General features: G+C 40.2%; 2 protein-coding genes across 13 annotated transcripts in view; one reads left to right on the top strand and one right to left on the bottom strand.

The window, feature by feature from the left end:
- LOC124527253 (uncharacterized) overlaps window positions 1-1,337 on the bottom strand; it is a 65,648-nt gene extending 64,311 nt beyond the window's left edge. Inside the window, 1 exon segment of the mRNA XM_047100453.1 lies at window positions 1,185-1,337. Coding sequence (XP_046956409.1) covers window positions 1,185-1,337 — 153 coding nt within the window.
- ST3GAL6 (ST3 beta-galactoside alpha-2,3-sialyltransferase 6) overlaps window positions 1,203-24,071 on the top strand; it is a 54,671-nt gene continuing 31,802 nt past the window's right edge. The window contains exons 1-5 of one of the 12 annotated variants that reach the window (XM_047098810.1): window positions 1,203-1,281; window positions 14,609-14,708; window positions 17,722-17,799; window positions 20,188-20,291; window positions 21,561-21,624. In XM_047098810.1, the coding sequence (XP_046954766.1) occupies window positions 14,620-14,708; window positions 17,722-17,799; window positions 20,188-20,291; window positions 21,561-21,624 (335 nt within the window). In that variant the 5' untranslated portion in view covers window positions 1,203-1,281; window positions 14,609-14,619. The other 11 variants (XM_047098816.1, XM_047098807.1, XM_047098809.1 and 8 more) reach the window with 11 other exon arrangements.

Below are 24,071 nucleotides of genomic sequence, written 5' to 3'. Positions count from 1 at the left end.
TCCGTTTCATGGTAGAGACTTCCATTATAATAGCTACTAAAGAGCACTACTTTGCCTTTCTTCTAACTTCTAAATGCATCAACCTACTTGACATTTCAAAAGTGAAAATTAGCATTTTTTTGTCTATAAATTTTCATTTTCAAAGAAAAAAATTCCCTGTAATCCACAACTCAGCACATCAATGGATTTCATTTTTCTCCAGTGTCTTTTGGTAATGGGTCACACACACATAGAAATAATCTTAGTGTTCTCAGCATTTAAATGTTTTCCTTCTTGGTGGAATCTAAGTATTTTTTATGTTATTATATGATTTTCATAATAGTTAAGCACAAATATTTCCTTATTGCAGGACATTAGAGTTCATAGTGGCTTCTGAAATAAAGTATTTGCCATATTTTTGTTTTGTTTTGTTTTTAATTTGCTTCCTAAGAATTGTTTTTAAATAACATATTTTCTACTAACACAAGTGCACAGCATGCAGTCTTGGTTTTGTTTTTGTATCAGGGTTGGTCTTGTGTAAGAAACGCTGTAGCAAGAGGAGTTTGAGATTTTTTTTCAATTTTTTTTTGAGAAAGTAGCCCACAGCACATTCTTAAACTAGTTGTTCTTCACACAAATTTCTCCATGCTTCCTTTCCCCTCACGTTCTTCTAGACATTTTAATTCGTCTTGACCTCCTCATTCTCCCGTCTCCCTTCCCTTCCTCCTCAGAGAATTTTCGGAGCAAGCTCGTCTCTCACCTCCCTCACCTCTGCATTTAACAATAAAGCTGTGTGTATGTGTGGAGAGAAGCTGAAAAATCAGACAGATGGTTCTTTCATTACCAGGTTGTTTTGGATTAATTAAGCTGGATGTGTTATTTTTTTTTTTTCAAGGACACTGAGCCAGATCCTGTGGATAACCAGTCATGAACTATAGGAATGTAACATAGGCTGCTGGTTTTGCTCTTGGGTTTTTTGTTTTGCTTCTTGGGAATTTCATCATCCGGTAAAGCATTTTGGGGAGGGTCCGAAGTGAGTTTACCAGATGTGTTCATTAAGGATTTTTTGACAGCTTGAAGTTTCCCTTGGGCAGTTAAGCCTATTCTTAAGAAGCATGCTGTCTTTGTGTTTTATTTCAGCACGTGCAAGTGAAGAAGCAGCACAACTCTTCGTTTTGGATTATTCCTAGCAGAGAGGCTCCAACAATTTTGCAGACGGACTCCCGGGCCTCTGGAACCCGTACTACGTCCTTCACGTTCAGGAGCAGAGAGCCTTTGCGAAACAGATTCCTAATAGTGGAGGTAAGCCAAGGCAACACTACCACTGTCTCAGACTTCTTAGATGTGAGTGTGAACATTTGAAGTGTTCGTATACAATGTTGCCACCTCTAGCAGGTGACTCTATTTTTTAATTATTTTTTAAAAAATATTTATTTTTTGGGGGGAGCACAAGCAGGGGAGGGGCAGAGAGAGGGGGACAGAGGATCTGAAGCTGGCTCTGTGCTGACAGGCTGACAGCAGTGAGTCTGATGTGGGACTCGAACCCACGAATCGTGACATCATGACCTGAGCCAAAGTCAGACGCTTAACTGACTGAGCCACCCTGGCGCCCCACCCTCTCCTTCTTTATATACAGCTGTCTGTTAATTTATCTCTTATTAGTGTAACATGTGGCCAGAGGGCCCATGAGACTATTAAAGTAACCAGTGACTGGTCAGCACATCCCAAAGTTAAGCTATGGAAGTAATAATAATAATGCTAAATATATATAATTATTATCTTAAAGTTTATTTAAGTGATCTCTACACCCGATGTGGAGTTCAAACTCACGTCCCCAAGCTCAGTAGTCTCATGCTCTCCTGACTGAGCCAGCCAGGCACTTCTTAAATATTATTTTTATTCTCAGTGTGAATTTGTCTTGTTTGGGACAGTTCTAAATCAGTATGGAAGTTAAAGAGTAATAAAATGCTGAAGTTAAAACTAGAACATTATATGCAGCACATGTATTATAGAAACTGCTGTTAAGCTGTGTAACCATGGGCAAGATGCTTGCCCTCTCTGGGCCTTGTTTTCTCAATAGAATGAACTCCAGTTCCCTCTCTGTCCTTAAATGCTACAATTAATAATAATTTTATTAAAGTATCTTAATATAATTTTTATGCATATTCTCCTTACCGTTCCTGAACCCATGTACAAATTTAAGACTCACTTCATAAATTTATTCTGAGAAAGCTTGGGAGCTCAAATGTCCATCAGGAATTATCTCCATGTTTCTGTATAGCCCCATGCATCTGTATAGTATTTCCGATTTGTTAAGGTTCATCAGAAAGCAGTTATTCCACTAGTAAATTTGTTACGTTACTGTTTTGTTTGAAAATAGTTTTGTGAAGGACACCCACTGACTGAGCACATAACGCTTTAGTGGTCCTGGCAAATTTGGTCATTTGCAATGTTTTTGGGATTTGGTCCTTGGGACTCTCTTGAGCTCTTTGTTCACACCGAGATTATTCATGAGTGGCTTCAAAGCCCTTCCCCAGTGTCCTGGGCCACTGGGCTTGCAAAACTATTGAGTACCACAAACTTAGCCTGGACATAAGGCTGGATCTTCAGGTTTCTTACTTCCAGATATATCTTAATTTAATGGAATCCGAGCTGTAATCATCTTGGGTATTTGTAGAACTGTCTTTCCTGCCAATCTTTACATCTCTTGGCATCACCTGGAAATATTTTTGAGTCTTTATAGCATAATGGATTCTGGTGTGTGCCTGCGTTCACATTCAGCTCTGCCCCTTGCTGCCTGGGTATTCTTGAGGTCGTTAGAATTTCTCTGTGCTTTCGGGTCATCATTTGTGTGATAGGGATGACAATAGTACCTTTCTCAAAGGGTAGTTTTGAGGATTAAAATAATTGCATCTGTAGAATATTTTAAACAGTTCTATTATGTAAATGTTCAGAATATAAGCTATTTTTAAAAATGCCATCTGCTGCAGTGTTTCATTTCTGCCCCCATCCTCTAGGGCTGACAGATACTCAGCTCTTCATCCTTACCTTGTTAGACATTGCTGATTGGCCCTGGTACTGTATTTCCTTCTGAATCCAGAACACAATGCTTGAATCCTTCTCAACAGTATGATAGCGTCAGAGACAGCTATTTGTCAATTCAAATTATTTGCAGAGTTATTGATTTTATTTCTTGCTTCAAGACATAAATTTGATATGCTGGTTCCAAGTCTGCATTGTTTGTTTTTGCTAACACTCAAGAGCAGTTTTATTATGACAAGCATAAAAAGGTATAGCTTCTGTAGCCAGAAATAGGGTCTCATTCAAGCATGAGTTTTGCTAATGAATTACTACTATCTTGAATGCCTTTCGTTTTTTATTCAGAAGGAGATGAATAAGTCTTCCTATCTGTTTTGAAATATTGAAATGAATGTGCAGAAACAGCTAGCATAGTAATGAAGCTTAATCTTTTGAGGCTATTATTAGTACAATGTCACTAGTTCTTTAGGGTCTTTGCCAGGTTGTCACAAAGTTCATTTTTTTAGTAAGGGCTTGGTATATGGGTACCTGATATTTCATTAGTTTTAAATGGAGCATTAGAACAAGGTTGGGAGAGTCTTTCCCATGTGCCAGACTTTTACCTGAGTGCTTTATATTTACTACTTACAGTAGCTCTATTAGGTGGTATTATTCCCATTTTACAGCTGAGGACACTGAGATGTAAAGAGGTTAAGCAACTTCTCAGGCTCCTATGGTTAGCCAGATATGTAGAGCTGAGACTCAAACCCAAGGGGTCTGATTGCCACGCAGGCAACCTTAATGCCTAATTAGGCTGCTGCCTGCAAAGAATAAACTGCATGAAGAGGAAGATGAGAAGGTGGAAGGACCAAATTATAAGAGTCTTAAATGCCAGGCTAAGTGATTTTATGTTTATTTGGCAGACAATGGGAAGCCACTGAAAGTTTTCCTGTAGGGCGGGGTGACAGAGTGAGAGCTGGGCTGTAAGGATTTTACATGAGGTACAGCAGGTGGGCTGGTTTAAAGAGAAGGGAGATTAGAGACCATTGCTAGAAGCTGAGAAGTAATGAGCACGTGGGTTTTAAGATAAGAGCTTGGGAACGCCCATAAATGGTGTGCCAAAGGGGAAGAGGCCAAGACACGTAAGCAGAGAGGTGAGACCCAGGCCAGTGAGTGCCACCTGAAGGAGGTGGTTCCGAAGTTGAACACCATGGAGGCCGGAGAGGATTGGAACAAAACAAAGACTAGTGGGCCATTACCGTGCACCCCCCATGAGACTGGAATTGTGCCGGGGAAAAGTCCACATTAAAATGTTCTGCGCTACCAACTCTGCTCCTTGTGAGTGAGGTCCCCTTGGGCAAGTTTTTCGATTGTTCTAAATCCTGGCTGTCTCTTTTGGGGTTCAAGTTGTGAATAACAGTAAGTGGAGATGCTGTTGTAAAGGTTGGGGTGGTGATTCAGCTGACCGTTTTAGGCAATGCAGAATGAAATGTGTGTCCTGTAGATATAATGAGAGGAGTCATGTATATTTCCTGTCAGAAATGCCAGTAGTATCGTAGTGATCGTGGTAGTAAGTGGAAGGCTAAGACTGGAAACAGTGTGGGACTGAAAATGTGTAGGGAATTTACAAGGCAACCGCAAATATTCCCTAGAATGTGAGGGACATTTTTCTCAAAGCCACTTGCTTTCAGAGAGAATCTGACTAGTTTTCTCAGAGGAAGTTCTCTTGGTTGGAAAATTTAAAAGATCATGTCTAAAAGACTTAAAGGAAATAGTAGGGAACTTAGAATGAGCTTCCAGTTCCTCTCAGAAACCCTTTTTGTGAATCCCTGACCTTCTCAGTGGGGTATAATTTCTCTTTCCTCTGACCTTTTCCATTAGTACTTCTCAAACACAGATCACCTGAGGGTCTTGCAGATTTGATTCAGTGGATCAAGGGTGTGGGGCTGCGATTCTCTATTTCTGCCAAGTTCCCAGGTGATGCCAACACTACAGGTCCCTGGACCCCACTCTGAATAGCAGGACTCTAAAATACTTTTTAGGTTTCACAACAGGTAAGCAACTTATTTTGAAATCATGTAACGGTTCTCTCATCAGACTGAGCTCTATTTCCCATATCCTGCAGCACACACCCATAATGAGTGCTCGATATTTATAATCAATTCTGCTGTTAGTGGTTTGTATTATTCAGTGGTATCAATAACTTTAATTGTTATGGGTGGATTTTTTTTTTCTTTTAACTGAGAAATTGAAGCAGATCTGTTCAGGAATAGGCACCAGAATACAATATAAAAATTTTATATAAAGCTAAGCATGCATTTACTGTATGACCCATGAGAACATATGCTCACCCAAAGGCATGTACTTGAATGGTTGTACTTGAGTGTTAGTTTTACTGACAATAACAACAACAACACCTTATAAAGAACCAAACGTCTATTACCTGGTGAATTGATAAATAATTGTCATATAGCCATATGATGTGTTACTACTTACCTATAAAAAGGAATGAATTCCTGGCACAAGAAACAATGTGGACAATTCTTTCAAAAGCATTATACGAATTGAAATAAGCTAGAAATAATATACTTATTTATGATTCTATTTGAATGAACTTTTAGAAAAAGCAAAAGTATAGTGATAAACCAATCAGGGGTCAGGAAATGGGGGAAAGTGAGTTGGCCGTAAAGAGGAACCTGGGAAACTGCAGGGGAGGGGTGGGGTGATGGAAACATTTGGTATGATTTTGGTGGTTGTTAACTTGGCTGCATACGTATGTCAAAACTCATCACATTGTACACCTAAAAGTGAATTTTATTATAGAAAAAATTTTATCTCATAAAGTTAAACAATTAGCCACAATCGTTAACCTGTTAAGATCTAATATTCCTTGGAGGTATCTTATCAGTGGGATATTAATATAAGGAAATAGAGAAAATTTCCACTCTGGGAGAAGAAATGGGTCTCTGGGAGAAATGATGAATAAACAGTAGGAACATAAGTTCCCTTAAAAGCTTCTTTGTGTGTTTTTAATGTAGCTGAGTCTGAAGGGAGAGATCTTGAAAACAGGAACTTCAGTTCATTTATTTTTAGCATCCAGTATAGTATGCCATTTGCTGAATGATTTTAGTGTGCCCACTGTGCTATTAAAAAACAAAATTCTGCTGAAAAGTCATTTCTGTGCTTTTTTATATTCTTTGCAGTGAGCACACTCAATTATCAGGGGAGCATTCACTCATCTGCTTTGGCAGTGATGGCTTAGCTTTAATTAGGTAAAAAGATGTGTCTACATATGGTAAGGATGCAATCTGGCAAAAGCACTGGCTTTCTTGAAAGACCGAAAGGAAAGAGCGTGTGTGTGTTTACGTGTGTAGAGCTAGCTGCCTGTTGTTTTATTAGCCAAAGAATTGGGGGGAAAGGAGAGAAAGTTAATTATGCATGTTCTCCTTTTGCCATACAGAAAGAAAAAAACTATGAATTTGGAAATCAGCCAGAATGTATACAGGTGATCCAATTTGTTGAAACTAGACAGTTACTTGGGGGGGGGAGAGGGGGTGCATAAACAAAATCATAATTTTCTATTTACTCAATAATGTCAGATTTTTCCCCCTTAATTTGTATCAAATAGTAGTAGCTCAACATTTCAGATTTAAACTTAGCTTTTTCAGGTATAGTATGGCATATTAATTTTGGATATGCTACTCTTCATTCTTTAATTATGGCTTATTGAGAATTTTCAGGTCCTTCTAACAGAAATCCCATCAATCAGACTACTGAGTCTTTAAGATTTATCTTTTTAAATTATGAAGTGAACATTTTTTCATATAATGTTTCTAAGTAAGTGCATTGTAATAAATGCATCTATTTAATGTGTATCATTCCCTAATTTTACTTTCAAAAAGGTAGTAAGTGAATATAAAGTTCATCATGTTATAGTTAAAAAAAAAAAAAAAAACAAAAAACAGTGGTTATAGTTCCCCATAATGTGCAGTTTAAAAGCTTTCCATAATGTACCGTTGAGCTCAGATCTGGGTTTGAATTCTGGCCACTGCTCTGGTAATTGAGCATCTCTAGCATGGGGATGATAATATACTTTCTTTCTTTCATCATGTATGAAAAGGGCTGAGTCTACTGCTGGGCATTTAGGAAATACTTAATAAACTGTGCTATTATTTACATGATCAACACCAAAGGTTCGTGTTTTTTGTATGTTCATGAGGCTGCTGGACACGTTTGGATCATCCAATTAGTAAAAAGGGCCATACTTAAAGGGGTAGTAAATGAGTTAAAGAGGACTGAACCCTTTACATGGGTCACTTTAGGGTCCTGTTTGTATCCGCTAAGGCTTGGGCTATATTGAGATGGCTAGGTCTAGGAGGCTTAAGGGGACCTATGGGGCCAGAACAAAAACTCCAGAATTAACGCATAGCTAGAGCTGGAGCTAATGCTCACGTGGCCATGTGATTACAGAGAACGGTCCTAAACCGAGCAATAAATACAAAGAGGAAGGCAGGCAGGATGTATGAACTGTTGGCCAAGTTCAGTCTTGGGTGTGTCAGTGTGAGCTAAGGACCTGTGGAGACCTAAATGGAGAAGGAACTCTCTGAGGGCTGAATGGTCACAGGCTGCCAGCTGGGCCACCTAGTAAAGCTGTGGAGGTGAGCCAGGAACAGGGGCACCTGGCTAAGGGGAAGGCTGTGGCTGAGATCCTGCCCGTGCCAAGCTCTGTGCCCACAGGGCTACGGGGAGTCAGAGGGGATATCCTTTTCTCATATGTCCAAAGACGTAGGTTGTTGAGTCTTTGGACATACTAGAAAAGGATATCCCCTCTGTGTTGAGCAGCAGTGTGTGGAGTATGAGGCAAGACCAAGCCTTGACAGGGCATCCGTCAGTCACTGACGTAGCGGAGAGCATAAGGGAATACAGTGGATGAGGACATGGTTTCAGATCCAAGTTACTAAAAAACTGGAAGTTTGGCTGCAGAGCTGCTGGGGTGGCTGAGAGAGAGAAGAATGCAGACTTTGAAAAACAAAACTCGTTTCAATGCACATTCTCCCGGCAACAGAACCCAGGCCTGGTGAAGGAGATGGCCAAGGTCAGTGTGGGATCAGCCGGAACCTGACCAAACTGTTGAGCTGCTGCTCTGGGGCTCCTCAGGCTCCCTTGCCTTGAGCCCGGGTCGGTCCTAGAGCTTGGGGGTGGGTGCTGAGCCTATGGACAGAGAGGCATTAGGAAGAGTGTGTAGCCAGGTGTAGAGGAAATGTCACAGAGAGGTGAGGCAGCCTGGGTCTGTGTGCTCAGCATCTGGAAATGTGGACATGAAGGATGTTTCTTCCTTTGTGTTGTTTGATATTGAGATACCCACAGTATTTGTGTGCTTGGTGAATGACTGCGGAATTATTATTGAACATGCTTCATTCTAGCTGGCTGTTGGTCAAACAAACTCCTTTTGGTTTGATAAAGCATTAGGAGACTCTAAAACTAAAAATCTGACCATTTTCAAGTGTCCTCCCATAGCGTTTGTTTGTCTGTCTTTATAAGTAATGCTATCAAGCTTGCTCTGGGGCTCAGGAAGGTGCCTGAAAACAAGCACCCTCCTGTTTGCTTCTCATACACACTGAAGTTGGAGAATCACTGCTCTAGGACACTCAACAGAACCATGGAGGGGGAATAATTAACGTGTTGACTGAAATCCAGTAGAATGAGTTGGCAAGAACAAGGATGGGAGTAACAGGGTTTTGTTTCAGCCCAGTGTGTGACCATAACCTTTCTCTTGATTTCAACAATCCCTAGAATTTGTACTGCCCATGGAGCTGGTAGGATAGACAAATTAGAGAAATGTGTTGTAATGTTTAGTCTGCTATCAAAAAGATGGGCTTGTGCCCATTTATGGAAGCTCACATCAGGAGAGAGGCGGCATAATGCATGGGCTCTGGTCGGGTAGATAAGGGTTGGAGTTCTATTTTTGTTACTTATCATCTCAGGGAAGTTACTGCCTCTCTCAGAGCTTTAGTTTTCTTCACAAAATGGCAGTTGCAAGTTGGCCACTTCCTTCACAGGGTGGGTGTGAGCATTACATGAGCTGATGCACCAAAAGCATTTATCACCAGCTTTGGCACATGATGAGCACATGCTGAACACTCCTATCTTAATGATTCTAATGAACCGTTATTCATTGGGCATTTGCCATGTGCTAAGCACTTCTGGAAAACAAAACAAAACAACCCCGCCCCCCAAACAAAGCATCTAGTCACAGGATGTATAACTACATTCAACAGCTATCCACGTAACATCTTCTGTGTGACAGGTATTGTTAGAAATGCTGGAAATAAAATGATGGACAAGACAGACTATCCTGCTCTTATGGAGCTCGTAGTCTAGTCAGGATAACTCTTGTCACATCTGTTAGAGTCTCTGTATTTCTGTAAACCCATTATTGTTTTCCTCTGTGGTTCTCTGGAGTACACGTACTAGAGCAATCGTTCTCAAACTTCAGTATGCATAAGAATTATATTGGAGGGTGCTCGTTTTAATGCACATTTCTGAGATCCAAAGATTCAGAGTAAGTAGGAGCTCAGGAATGAGTATGTTAACAAGCCCCCATCTGGGGCTGACCCTTGGATCTGCCACATCACTTTGGGACACGCTGCCCTAGAGCCATTTCCCTTTCATGGATATCTGAATTTACCTGTGGGGAGCTCTAGCCGCCAACGGAGCACTGTCAGGAAGTTATAGATTACAATTCTCTTTTGGGTTCTCCTCATGCTTTTTGTCTTGAGAGACAGGATGACCCCAGGAATGGAACTGGGAGGAAGAAATGGTCAGACCTTAAGTCTATTTCTGTCGCTTAAACTGTGTGACCTAGGACAACCAACTTCAGAAACTTTGTTTCCTCATTCATGAGGGGGATCATACCTGTGCACCCTTTGTCAAGCTTGGTTTGAGCCTTAAGTGAAGGAAGGGACATAAAAGCATTTAATGCAATAAAATGATAGACAAGACAGACTATCCACGCAGATAAGATACACTTAATGTTAAAGAGAAGGGAGGGGCGCCTGGGTGGCTCAGTTGGTTAAGCATCCAACTCTTGATTTCACCTCAGGTCATGATCTCATGGTTTTGTGAGTTCGAGCCCCACATTGGGCTCTGTGCTGACAGTGTGGAGCCTGCCTGGGATTCTCTCCTCTCTCTCTACCCCTCCCCACTCATGCTGTGTCTCTCTCTCTCTCTCTGTCTCAAGATAAATAAATATTTAAAAAATTTTTTTAAAAAGGGGAAACTGTTGCCAAGATGGTGCCCACTTTTGACATATGTAGATTATTCATGTAGATTATTCATATATTGGTTTATGATAATTTAAGAAGAGATAAACATTTGATATCTGCCAACAGTTCCTGTTCTTCCTTGATGTCCTCTACCTACACTTGAGATAAATAATTACTTCATGACTTAAATTTTGTAAATAATGTTATAGGGACCCTGGTCTTGGGAACAGATGCAGCCAAGAAGCTGAGCCTGTCATGTTTAATGTCAAGATCTTGAGACTTGTTTGTTTTGGTAGTTTAAGCTATCCTGAGGGGTTACGGTTTTCTTTTTTTCCTTCTTTGCTTTAAAGCAGGCATATTTATATATTAAATGCTATATATTAAATATGTTTATATGTTCTGATTGGTTTTTTGTCAATATCTTTTGCTCAAAGCAAAATGGTCATTCCATTTATAGCATTACAATTGGGGAATTTGTTTATTCATGGAAGCTTTTTTTCTACAAGTATGCAGAGGAACTATAAATGTTTATCACAAGGATATCCTGGCTGGCTCAGTCTACTTTGCAACTTGAATATGCTTTGAATTGCCCATGAAATACAGAGTTTTTCTCAGCTGGTGTATGCAATGGCTCTTCAAGAGTAGTTTAATTTTACGTTTTAAAGGAAAACATGTTCCCTTACACTTCTGGGTTTCCAGCTAAAACACATATTAGTGAATGAAAAACAACAAAATCTTGCTTATTGATATCTCCATGCTTTGCAAAATAATAAATTTCCCAAAGAATGCATTTTGGGGGAACAGATAAGCAAATTGAATTGTAAATCTGAGTTTCTTCTCTAGACCTTCCTATACTGTTTTATCTTACATGTAAATAGGCTTTTAAAAAGTTGCTGATACTGGTAAGTTGCATCCATGTTGGGTGCTTGCATAAATGATGTTATTTTAGGTGGAGCCTTAAATAATTGAGCAGTTAAGCAGATTGGTGACTATATTGGCCCATGGTAAAATACCTTCCAGGATAGTCTCAAGCCTAACATTAGTAGTTTCTAAAACTGTTTCAGTTCAAGTTTAACTGGTGGATTCTAGAACTCCCAGAGTTGCCAAACACCCCTGATGTCTGACACCGTCAGCATGTACAACAAAAAAGGGTTAATTACAGTGTTTATTTAAGGGAGTCACAGGATATGTAAATATAGTAAAACCTTGGTTTGTGAGCATAATTTGTTCCTGAAACATGCTTGTAATCCAAAGCACTTGCATATCAAAGAATTTCAAGAACCATTGGCTCAGTTGTGATCATGTGACATTTGCCATCACGTACTACTCGTATTGCAAGACATGCCTCGTTTATCAAGTTAAAATTTATCAGAAATGTTTGCTTGTCTTGAACAACACTGACAGAACAGGTTGTTCTGCCATCTAAGGTTTTACTGCAATTCCATTGTGTTCTTTGGAGTCTTGATTTGTCCTATATCCATGTTTGGGTAATAGCTGCATGGGTGAAAGAAAAAAGCATTTTGCTGAGGTCCCATCAATCAAAGGGATGAGACAAGCCAAGTCCACATCAGTTTCCTGTCGGCACTGATAGGCCTGTATCTTGTCTTCATGAAGCATTGCTCATGGCCTTCGGTGAATGTTTAATATGATTACCTCTCACCTTTACGACGAGTTGCCTTTTAGCACCCAGCTGGACCCCAGTTTGACCTTTCTCAATTCTCCCAATACAGGGGGAAGAAGGAAGGCTGATAATGTTGAACAAGTATAAGGGCCAAGTAGAGACTTTTACTGATAATCCCAAACCTTAGCAGTCTCCATCACTTGGATTTTACCCAGTATTCCTCAAGAAACATAGAGCCATACCCCGCTCCTTTTTTTAACCTACTAATGATCCTGCAATTTATTTCTTTTTACCAAGGAGAATTTAAGATGATTTTTAAAATAACCCACAGTTACATCAAGAGAGCATACATTTCAGGTGGGTGAGGAAAGACCGAACAAAGCAGAAAGAGAGGTGCAGGCCTGAGGGGATGGGAGCAGCAGATCTATATGCGCTTTATAAACTGCTTTACTCCCTTTGCCATGTGAGGATGTGGGACTTTGTGCAAAAGCCACATGCAACTGCATCTTTCTGTCAGGCCAGTAAGAAGACAGTGTAGGTTGGGGCACCTGGGTGGCTCAGTCGGTTGAGCGTCCGACTTCGGCTCAGGTTATGATCTCACGGTTCCCGGGTTCGAGCCCCGCGTCGGGCTCTGTGCTGACAGCTCGGAGCCTGGAGCCTGTTTCGGATTCTGTGTCTCCTTCTCTCTCTGCCCCTCCCCCACGTGCACTCTGTCTCCCTCTGTCTCAAAAATAAATAAACACTAAGAAAAATTAAAAACAAACAAAGAAGACGGCGTAGGCTGCATCAGGATAGGCCAGGTCTCACATTGGCTTTCTCAAAACCCATGCATATTACTACTTAGAAAAAGAGCACAGCTGCCAGTTTTAGAAAATGAACCACCGTTAAATACACAACCACATTCACATATTTTGTGTCCTAGGTTGTGCCGGGCATGCTTCATTTTGGGTAATCTACCTAATAGCTCAAAGAGGTAGTTTCTGTGCTCTCACCTGTAAACAGATGAGGATGCTCAGGTTGGAAGTGGTAAACTGATTTACCTAAGGTCCCCCAAGACAGGAATTATGTGGAATTGGGCGGTAATTCATGTGTTCTGATTGCCAACCAGTTTGACTCTTCATGGCGATCATGTGTGCTAGGAAGTATGTGTAAAGTGTGTTATTTAACTCCTCTATTTGCTTTCTCCTTACATAGGCATTTCTCACTAACTTATAATAATGGCATGTGAGGGTGGCGGCTGCCTGAATAGAAGTGAGAAGCAGCAGCTGACACCAAGGGAGGAGAAACCAGCGATTTCCTCTGGATAAGGACGGCGTAGCTAACAGTCCCACACCCTCATTAGCTCCAGAGGAGCCCAGCATAATTATGACATTTGTTAAGATGACCCCACATTATCGAGGAAAGCTTAAATTGTATTTATCATATTCTGTTTATGAAGGCAAAGGAGGGCTTTATTTTAAGAGTTCCATTTGGACTTATTTTACTGTTCAGAGGGAGACAGCATGATCTTATCTGGAAATGCATCTACCCAGACTCACCATGTCTGCACTGCATTGCCCCGATGAAGGTTGATGGATGTGAACAAGAGGTACATGCAATTGTCGAAATGAACCAGAAACTTGACAGGCAAAAAGCTAGCATATTTGTTTAAAGTCCCAAGCATTGAAATCTACTGTAAGCACCATATAATATATTAAATTTGTCTTTTGCATTTAATTGCATGTGGAAACGAGAACTTACTCATTTCTATGAAGTAAAAGTGAGAACAAAATATGTTCAGGTTTCTTAAAAATCTATATTCTATGAAGGGTTTTTAAAATTTATATTCTAGCGAAGATTTTGTCCAGGTTTTTGTCGATCTACAAATGTACAATGGACCACACTGTTGATATAGTGCAAAAATAAGCAAGAAATTAGCTGAAATGTACCTCTGCTAGGATACTGAAAAATCAAATGGATGCATCTAAAAGTATATAAAAGTTGAAGATGTGGAAAATATTCTTAGTAGCCTTTTTTCCCCAGTTTTTAAAAATTGCAAAAAGGACGTGTAAAAATTACAATGCATGGCATTTAAAAATCATTCTGAGAGGCGTCTGGGTGGCTCAGTTGGTTAAGCGTCCGTCTTTGGCTCAGGTCATGACCTCATGAGCCCTGGATCAGGTTCTGTGCTGACAGCCCGGAGCCTGGAGCCTTCTTCGGAGTCTGTGTCTCCCTCTCTCTTGCCCTCCCCCACTCTCACTCTGTCTCTCTCAAAAATAAATAAAAACGTTAAAAAAATCATTTTGAGCACTGAGGAATGCAATGTTTGTTTACATCTTAAGGCATATATTCACTTTCTGTTGAGAGAGTGAAAATAGGTATTTTTTACTGTTTCTGAAAACAAGTTTTGGGTCTGAAATACATGTGTAAAATTTTGTTTTGAATGCATGTTTTTCTTATCTAACATGAGAAAGTAGGATGGCAGCTGCTAGCTTTGAAACCATGGTACTGTTGATAGGTTTACGCATCATGTCGTATTGACTAAACAGGCTGAGGAGAAACAGAAAAAAAACACTCTTTTCCTACAAATTTAGTGAATATTTCCAAAAATAGTAGGCCTACATCATTTTCTTTTCTTCCCTGTCTATATGTTTATTCACTAATGCTTATTTTGAGCTCTTGTGTGAACCCATCTACATAACAAACGATAACGCTTTTTCTTTGGACTTCATTTCTTGTGTTTCAGGTGGGCCAGCCATGAGAGGGTACCTTGTGGCCATATTCCTGAGTGCTGTCTTTCTCTATTATGTGCTGCATTGTATATTATGGGGAACAAACGCCTATTGGTAAGTTTCATTTTTGCTCTTTAAAAATAATTCTGGGGGCACCGAGGTGGCTCAGTTGGTTGAGTGTCTGACTCTTGATTTTTGGCTCAGGTCATCACCCTGGGGTCGTTGGATCAAGCCCCACGTTGGGCTCTGCACTGAGCATCGAGACTGCTTAAGATTCTCTCTCTCTTCCTGTGCTCTTCTCCCCCACTCATGTGCACGCGTGCACTCTCTCTCAAATAAAAAAATAAAAATAAATAAAAATGATTCCTAAACTAGTCTTTGACACAGTCACACAAATGATGTTAGAAGGACCTATAAAAAAAAACAACAAAACAACTCTTTAACATTTTGATCCTTTTTTAGCTTTCCATGCTAAACTGGGGTTTTACCGTTCTAGTGTCTTGTACATCGTAGCTTTAACAGTTTTCAAACTGATAAAACAGCACCTTATTTTTATTGACATCAGTGAAGCAGTGGTGTTGCCCATCTCTGGAATATAATATTCTTTATATAATATTTCATCTCCTTGAATTGATGGAGTAATTCTTGGACTCGGTGGTTCTTGACTGTTGAGCCTAAAATGCTTGGATAAGATAGTGATGATTAAAATAGAGACACTGCATATGGTTTTCTTTGTTTAAAAATATTCGGTGCATGATGACACACATTATGAAACCACTTTGACTTGAAATGTCTCATAAAACTTTGAAGAAGCACAGATAGTTTTATGGCAGAGAAAACTTATGAAATAAGCTTTTCATCCTTTTCCCTAATTGTCCTTTGGCTAGGAATAAAGTTTTGATGACCTTTAAATCCTGAATGGATGGTAGTATATGATATCAAAATAAGTCACATGATAATTTTCTATTTTAGACGAAATACCAGTACTCTTTGCCAGTTTTTCAGTAGGAAATTCTAGATCATGTTTCTGGTTGTGTCCCCCCACCCCCGTCTAGATAAAAAAAGTTCATGCTTCTGAATTTACTTCACCACTTGTTGATTGAAAAATTATTGTAATGCTCTTCATGGAAGGAAGTTAGGCAGATGGTCACTAGAAAAATCCAATGCCAGGTGGGGGTGGGGGGGGTGGCCCAAAGTTTCTGGGCCTTGGACTTAAATACTGAGCTAGAGGACTTAGAAGTCTGATTATACACCACATGAAGGTTATACACGGTGTTCTCTCCTTCCGTCTTTGCCACATCCTGTCTCTGTACCACTCTTAGTAACGGAAGGTAAGAACAGAAGAGAAAGCAAGGAGTATACTTTGTAAACAAATCCTATTGTGTCACAGGGGAAATGATAAAGAGGACAGAACACTCTTTGAATTCTGCAGTCTTTTGTCATCCGGGTTTGAGAGTGTTTATGACCCTCCTAAGCTAACCCGTGATACTAGTCACAGAAAATACCGGGGGAAATTACCTCAGGTGGGTTTTGTGCTGTGAACTTACTTCCTTAAAAATTATTTAAGACCGGTAACTTTTTAATTTTTATTTATTTATTTTTATTACTTTTTTAATGTTTATTTATTTTTGAGACAAAGACAGAGCATGAATGGGGGAGGGTCAGAGAGAGAGGGAGACACAGAATCCGAAACAGGCTCCAGGCTCTGAGCTGTCAGCACAGAGCCCAACGCGGGGCTCGAACCCACAGACCGTGAGATCATGACCTGAGCTGAAGTCGGAGGCTCAACCGATTAAGCCACCCAGGTGCCCCTAGACAGGTAACTTTTTTAAGCCACCCAAAGGTTGTCTTCAGAATATCCTAAAAGTTTTTCTGTTCGACTAACCTTAGAAACCAAGTAATATCTTTTACTTCATTTTGTCCTCAGAATGTAATTTGGTTTTTATGATCTAATGTGCTGATCCACCATATTTATGTACCTTCCTAACATATAAATCAAGGGATTCTTGCCATGTATGGTAGTCACAAAAGATGTTTCTCTAATAAGGACTTTACTAGTTTCATAGTTTAGAAATCTAGCAGTTCTTGGGCGTCTGGGTGGCTCAGTCATTTGAGTGTCTGACTTCGGCTCCGGTCATGATCTCATGGTTCATGAGTTTGAGCCCCTCATCAGGCTCTCTGGGCTGACAGCTCAGAGCCTGGAGCCTGCTTTGGATTCTGTGTCTCCCTCTCTCGCAGCCCCTCCCCAGCTCAGACTCTGTGAGTGTGTGTGTGTGTGTGTGTGTGTGTGTGTGTGTGTGTGTGTCTCAAAAACAAAAACATAAACCTAGAAGTCCTAACTATGTGGATTTCTAAAAAATTGAGACTACTTCTTTTAGTTTGTGTCCTGTGATTATAGAAGAACATGGATTAGTTTTTTAGATGAATTCTTCACATAATTGATCATTAATAAAGTCTTCTGTTAGGCCGTTATGAACCTGGCTAGCTCTGGATCCTGCCACTCTGTCCCCCTCATTTATTTTTGTTGTCATGCTCTGTCTTGTTTCACAATACCCTTTTAAACTGTGGAGACAAGCACTCCATTCAGGAGACCCAGAAGGTCCTAACCTGTGCCAAGAATAGAGGAGAGTGAGATAGGACTCTGAATGGTGTGATTTGTGGAGTCTAGATCACAAGGCTGCCTCTGTAGAGCTTCAGGTCTGTGTTTCCATGGTAGGTGTGCCCAGTTGTGGCACGGGGGACCTAGAGAGTCATGTGCACTGGAGTGTGGTGGGTTTGGCAGGCTTTGGGGAGACTTCCAAGAAGTCAGCCTACTTGTGGCTTCCACAGTGTGGTGACCCCTAGCCCTTCTCGAAGGGCCCTTTGTTCACTGCTGGTTGAATCCCTTCTGGGTCGCTTGTCACCTCAGCCTTTTTCACCCTCTCGCCTTGTATCCGTGCATCCTCAAATATGTGAAAGGTCCTGGAGAAAGTACGGTCCTCCCTCAAGGGTTTCTGTGAGGATTTTTAATTCCATGCCAGAGAAGTCTTTCAGCGGTTGTCTCCAAGTGGATTCCCAGGGCATTTGCTTTCCTTTGGGCGGGCTTCCTGGTTCTGGTTTCTGAGTGACCCTGTTTTTTGTCTCCTAGGGTGCCACCTGTGGAAATGAAGAGGAGAAATAAGATCCAGCCTTGTTTATCGAAGCCAGCTTTTGCCTCTCTCCTGAGGTAAAAAGATAAAAGAAATTGTGACCTACAACATGTTTAAAATGTGTGTGTAATCACTTTTCACGCTTGTTTACTTTTTTTCGTATGAAAAGTATGAAAGTGGACTTTAGCAGCGTAAAGTAGACACTCTATATTTAAGGAAGAGCTTGAATATCCCGTCTCTTTTTGTGCTTTTGGTCAGAGCTCTGCATATATTTTCAGAAAAGGCATTGAAGAACTCAATCAGACCAGTTACTCTTTTTACATAGGTGAGATTAGAGAGCTCTGTTTGTAATTGATCATAAAAAGTGAACTGTTCTTCAGGGCTTTATTTCTCCCCTTGTTGTTCCCATGTTGTTTTTTACCCTTATTATTTTGTAGCTTTTTTCCCCCCTTGTCTCTAGGTTAAACTTCATGATGAGAAATTTTTCGTCACCATGACTTTCAGTGAACTACTTGGAATGTAAATGTAAATCTTTATATAGTTGTCAGGACTTGCAGAATATCCACAAATATTCTTTTCCTCTTTCACCTCAACTGTGACAGATTGCTGGTCCAAACGCTTCTAGAGAAATAGAAATAAATGACAGTCTGGTCATGTTTAATTGTGTAAAACAGGTCCAAGCTTTTCAATATGTTCTCCATTAAGGATCAAAAGTTTATATATTTGTAAATTTTCTTTTCATTGCGTAGTATACCGCACGTTTCCATGACTGGTTCTTAACCTTTTAAAATCAACTCTCTAGGAAACTGGAGATACATAAAATATTTTTGCATATATTTACAGGTATATCATAGCTACTATAAGCACTTTATAAGATGATAAATCTTTCTAGTTAGGACCACTGGAAAACTAGAAGAGTGGTTTTAAACTTTTTTAACCATGACCCCATAGTAAGAAATCAATTTTACCTTGGAACCCAGTATACACTGGGTATAAATACATTTTAGTTTGGAAACTGGCATACATAAATAAAGCTGGACCCCTGAGAATGCTGACACTCTCAAAACTAAGTCTGGGATACAGATCATATGTCATGCAGGAAGGGCCCACCCTCACCTGTTTCCTTAGTCTGAATATGGTGTGAGTTCTTAGCCCAGCTCTGAAGACCTTAAGCTCGTGTGACTTGCCCAAGGTGTAATGGCTCCTGAGTGGCTACTATGGATGCAAATGAAGCCAGAATGAAACTGAAGCTATTTCACCCCTATTCTGTGCTTTATTTCCATTTTGTCATACAGCCACTGCAACCCCAGGGCACTCTGATCTGCACCTGCAGTTTTTAGACTAACAAAAGGCAAAGCTGATATGACAGGAAAAATGGGGCCAAGTGTGGGGGATTGGGGTAAGGGTGAGTTTGACTTGTTCCTTCTCTTGAATTAAAAGCACTTTGATTTTCTTTTTTTCTACTTCATACTGGTTCCATAAAGAAGTAATACGGAGTTGAAATTCATTCAACCATTTATTAACCATGGGGAACCTGCCTACTCTGTGCTGGTTGCTAAAAGTGAGGGGAAAAAACAGAGGCACATCCTATCCTCATCGAATGGTCTCTCTTGTCTGAGAGAGGACCTGAGTGGGGGCAGTGGGGCATAGCTCAGGACAGAGCAGGCAATAAGAAAGAACATGTCCATAGTTGTTGTTCTTGAGTAAGTCTTAATGCCGGCAAGAATCCTAGGTGCATCTAACTGTTCTTAATTTTCATTTTGATTTTTACTTTTTTTTTCATAGCTGACAAAACTTCACACATATGGTACTTTTTAATTTGGGAGTGGCTTAGCATCCGTGCTTTATTTCCCCTTATTACCTCCTTTGTCTCTTCCTGTATATGGCTAACATTTCCTCACTTGGTATTGATTTGTTTTTAAATTTTGATCCCCCTCCCTAGCCTCTAGAGTTGTGACAAAACTTTGGTTCCACAGCCTGGGTAGCGTTTCCATCTTGGTTTTGTAGTTCCATTGCACATTCCATTCTCTATTCTATTTAAATTCCATTTAAGGTGACTTTTCAATAATTTTACGTTTTAAAGTTTGTTTATTTTGAGAAAGAGCAAGAGAGCAAATGGGGGAGGGGCAGAGAGAGAATCTCAAGCAGGCTCCGTGGTGTCAGTGCAGAGCCCAACTCGGGGGCTCAATCTCATGGACTGCGAGTTCATGACCTGAGCTGAAATCACGAGTCTGATGCTTAACCAACTGAGCCACCCAGGCCCCCCAAATAATGTTAATATTAAAACATAAGACCATAAATAAGCATTGAAGTGAATAAAAAAATACTTTAAAAATAGTTACACAGTCGCATATAGTCCATATATCAACGTGAGTATTATACTTCAGTTGTCTTCAGTTGTGATTTTAGAAGGCTGCATATATTGTAGGCATTTGGGGGAAATGATTCTTTTCCTTTTCTTGCAGGTTTCATCAGTTTCACCCTTTTCTGTGTGCAGCTGATTTTAAAAAGATTGCTTCCTTGTATGGTGGCGATAAGTTTGATTTGCCCTATGGGATAAGAACATCAGGTCTGTAATATTATTCTTACCCAGCCCTATTAATGGGAGTGTGTTTTGATGTGAACCACATGTTTATATAATTTTAAGGACTTTTCATCTTACTGCTTCATGAGGATTCTTAAAGGAAATGATTCGGCAATTTGTTGAAGGAAATTAAATTTTAATTCAGAAATCCCTACTCCTTTTTGAGGCAGTGTGGAATTCTAAAATAAAACGGGAAGTTTGTTGTTGTTTTTTGAGAAACTGATCTTTACTTTTGTCTAGCTATGGTATTATTCATGAGTTCTGATGCTGTATTTTATTCTAGTATAGAATTAGCAGGATAAACCTGTGGGTTAACTTCCTGCCTGTCTCCCTTTTTGCCTTTTTACCTCTGAGTTTTATTTTATTCCATCAATGTAAGTTCTAACTCCTTGATCAGCCTTTTAACCAGTAGGTATTTTGCTAAATTGAGAGAGAAATTACTCTATCTGCTAATGACAAAACCGTTTTCTCTCCACTTATTGACAACTGATTGGCCTTAAGCAGCTTTATGTTGTAGATTTTTGAGAGACCCTAAAAGCCCAGTAGGTGACAAGCCTAGTTTTCTGAGTCAGATTTTATTTATTCAGTGGATCCTGTTATGTGTGTGTGTGTTGTGTGTGTGTGTGTGTGTGTGTGTGTATAGGTTTAAAAAAAATATTGCAGAGAATTTGATAATACATTTAAATTTGCTGAATATTGGTTTCTATACTAATATCAGTTTCAAAGGCTATATTCTACACTAATATCATCTGATGTTGGTATTTTTTTAAAAAATGTCTTATTACTTATTTTTGGGAGAGAGAGACAGACACAGCATGATCAGGGGAGGGGCAGAGAGAGAGAGGCTCCAGGCTCTTAGCTGTTAGCACAGAGCCCGACGTGGGGCTCAAACTCATGAACCATGAGATCATGACCTGAGCTGAAGTCAGACACTTAACGGACTGAGCCACCCAGGCACCCCAGATGTTGGTATTTTTGGGGTTACTTTTTCAGAATTGTTGTCAGATAAGGCATTTTTTTTTTACCCCCCTGGAGTTTTCAGGAAGTGTCCTTAGAGCAGTTTTGAGCGTACCTATTGAGTAGTGCCTGCTAACTGCAGTTGTATTGTTAATTTCCACCAAGGAATAAACCCACATGGATTTACAATTTTGAAATGGGTTGGGGGAGGGATGGGGGGGGAATACCTAGGGTTGCTTACTAGGTATCTAAGAAGCCATAATTCCTTTTATTTATAATATGTCATTTGTTTTCTAGCGGAATATTTTCGACTTGCTCTTTCAAAACTGCAGAGTTGTGATCTCTTTGATGAATCTGACAAGTGAGTTTATTTCCTCGCTTTTGTTTGACTTTTAGTTTTAGCTAAGGTGGTTCAAAATATGCACCCCAATGTAAAATGTCTTCACTCAAGAAAATTCCATAGTAGTTGTGCATGACTAAAATGTCTAGTAGTTGTTTCCATGATACTTCAAATAAACACAAAATTAATTTAGAAACTGCAAAACTGGTTGCCTCAAAAGTTTGCAGAGTCTTATGATGAGCAATCCTAGTCCCAGGTCAAGACATTTTAACCCACATTCACCTCTCCTAAGTTGTTGTTACTAGAGAATTAATTCGTAGCCCCTGTTAATCAGCTCACAGCCCCTCCATAGGCTGTCTCCTGTACCTTCCTATGTATCTTCTGATTGCTCACGAGGATCTGTTTTGTTTCACTTGAATATTGGATTTCAGAAGCAGCTCTCTTCCTCCTATTCAGAATTATACTGGAGGAAAGAGAACAGTTGGTTGAGATAATACTTCTTCTGACTACAAAAGGTAACTTAATGTGTAGAAAATTCTGGTGTCAAGTTAACCATCTAGGAATGAAATTGCTAAAGATAGACTCTTTAGTTGATACACTTATTTTTACAAAGGTAGACTTTCTGTACAGATTCTTCATCTACCCTTTAGGATTTGGCCAGTGGTCCATTGGGGGGATGGAATAGGCACTCCATTAAAAAGCAAAATGACAGAATTTTCCCTCTTGCCCAAGAGGACAGAAGTGCTATTTAGCAAATACATAAATGAGAGTAGTGGACAGAGATGTGAAAATGGGGATAGAATTTACAGAACAGAGCTGGAGGAGCAATGCTAGATCTTGTCTGAAATTCTCTCCTTTTTTCTCTGAGAGCCCACATGATCGAAGTGTGGATTATGTAATGTTGGCTCATTTCAGCTGTACTTACTTATTACAATTTAAAACTATGCCATCAACTTAATTTGTTTTTGATTGCATATGAACAGCAACCATGTATGTACTTTTCTAGCCTAAATTTTATGTAGCTCATGGGTTGAATTTTGTGCAGATCTTTGGCATATGTGCATTATGTCCTGCTCTCTAGTTTTTACCACTACCCTGCAAAGTATGCTTGATAGTCTTTTTTTTTTTTTAATGGAGAAACTAAAACTAGGCAAACATACATAGTTTGTTACAGTGGGTAAAAGCTACAGCCAGGATGTGAACCTAGAGAGCTCCATCCAGTGCCCGGATGTGTGACTTAAGAGTAATAGTGACTGTATCTTAAATATTTGGAGCAAGTGTCTACAAGGTCCTAGTCCCTGTAAATGTGAGCTACTGCCAGGATTCTTGGGTGTGTATGACTAGAAGTTTCACTCTTTCCTGGTCTTTATCTCAGAATTAGACTGTACCATCTGTAGGTGCTTTCAGAAGCCCTTCCCACACAGCAATTCATCATCTACATGTGCCTCAGCCAGGCTTGTCTCTCTCTTCTTGCTGACGTGGTCTTGCTGTTTCCTTTCCTCCTTTGTCACTGAGCATGGACCCCACTCCCAACATCAACCCATGTCAGGCTCTTAGCATCACCCGTGTTGGAAGAGAGGTGGGTGTGGGTGGTGAGGAGGGCTGGAAGATCTTGCTGATGGCACAGGAATCCTTTAGTCTGAGTTTGTCAAGAGAAGTAGAATAGAATGTGCAGTCAGAGAATTTTCAGGCACAGAGGGAATGGAAAATCCCCTTGTGGGATCTCTTCGGAGTGCACACCGAGAAGCAGTCACATGATCAGCCTTGCTGAATTGCTTGTTTGTGCAAACCTGTTTTCCTAGGGACTTGACAAAGAGTATTTTGAAAGTAGATGAGAATATACTTGGGACAGTATTTCCTATTTCATATTAACTTTTGGGATGGGTTCACATGTAATAAACTATACCTGTATTTTAAGCAAGTCATTATACATTTATCTGAATGGCACTGTATAACACAAAGACAATCGCTGGCCAGTCTATGCCTGAGCAGTGGATTTTATTTTATTTATTTATTTAAAAAATATTTATTTATTTTGAGAGCGACCACACATGTATGCATGCACACAGGGGAGGGGTAGAGAGAGGAGAGGGGGAGAATCCCAAGCAGTCTCCGTGTGGTCAGCGCAGAGCCTGACATGGGACTGGAACTCATGAACCGTGAGATCATGACCTGACCTGAAATCAAGAGTTGGATGCTCAACCAGCTGAGCCACCCAGGCACCCCTGAGCAGTGTATTTTAAAGGCAGAATATACTCCAGAAAGGCAGAATGTACTAACCAGCCTTCTTGTTGCCTCAGAGTAAACTGTTCCCTAAATCACCTTAAACATCTCCCATTTCTCCTCTCAGCCTGGGGAAAAATGCTCTAGGACAAACAGGTCTGAGAACAGTCTCTTTCTCAGGCAGAGAGAATGAACTGTGGATTCAGGAGTGGGGTTGGGGGTGAGGGGGGCGCCCCATGGACCAG

Source organism: Lynx rufus, unplaced genomic scaffold (genome assembly GCF_022079265.1).
Source record: "Lynx rufus isolate CCGP_SWC_20201006 ecotype Redwood Valley unplaced genomic scaffold, mLynRuf1.p SCAF_5, whole genome shotgun sequence".
NCBI lineage: Eukaryota > Metazoa > Chordata > Mammalia > Carnivora > Felidae > Lynx > Lynx rufus.
The sequence above is the reverse complement of the archived record's forward strand: the minus strand, read 5'-3'. Positions and strand labels throughout refer to the sequence as shown.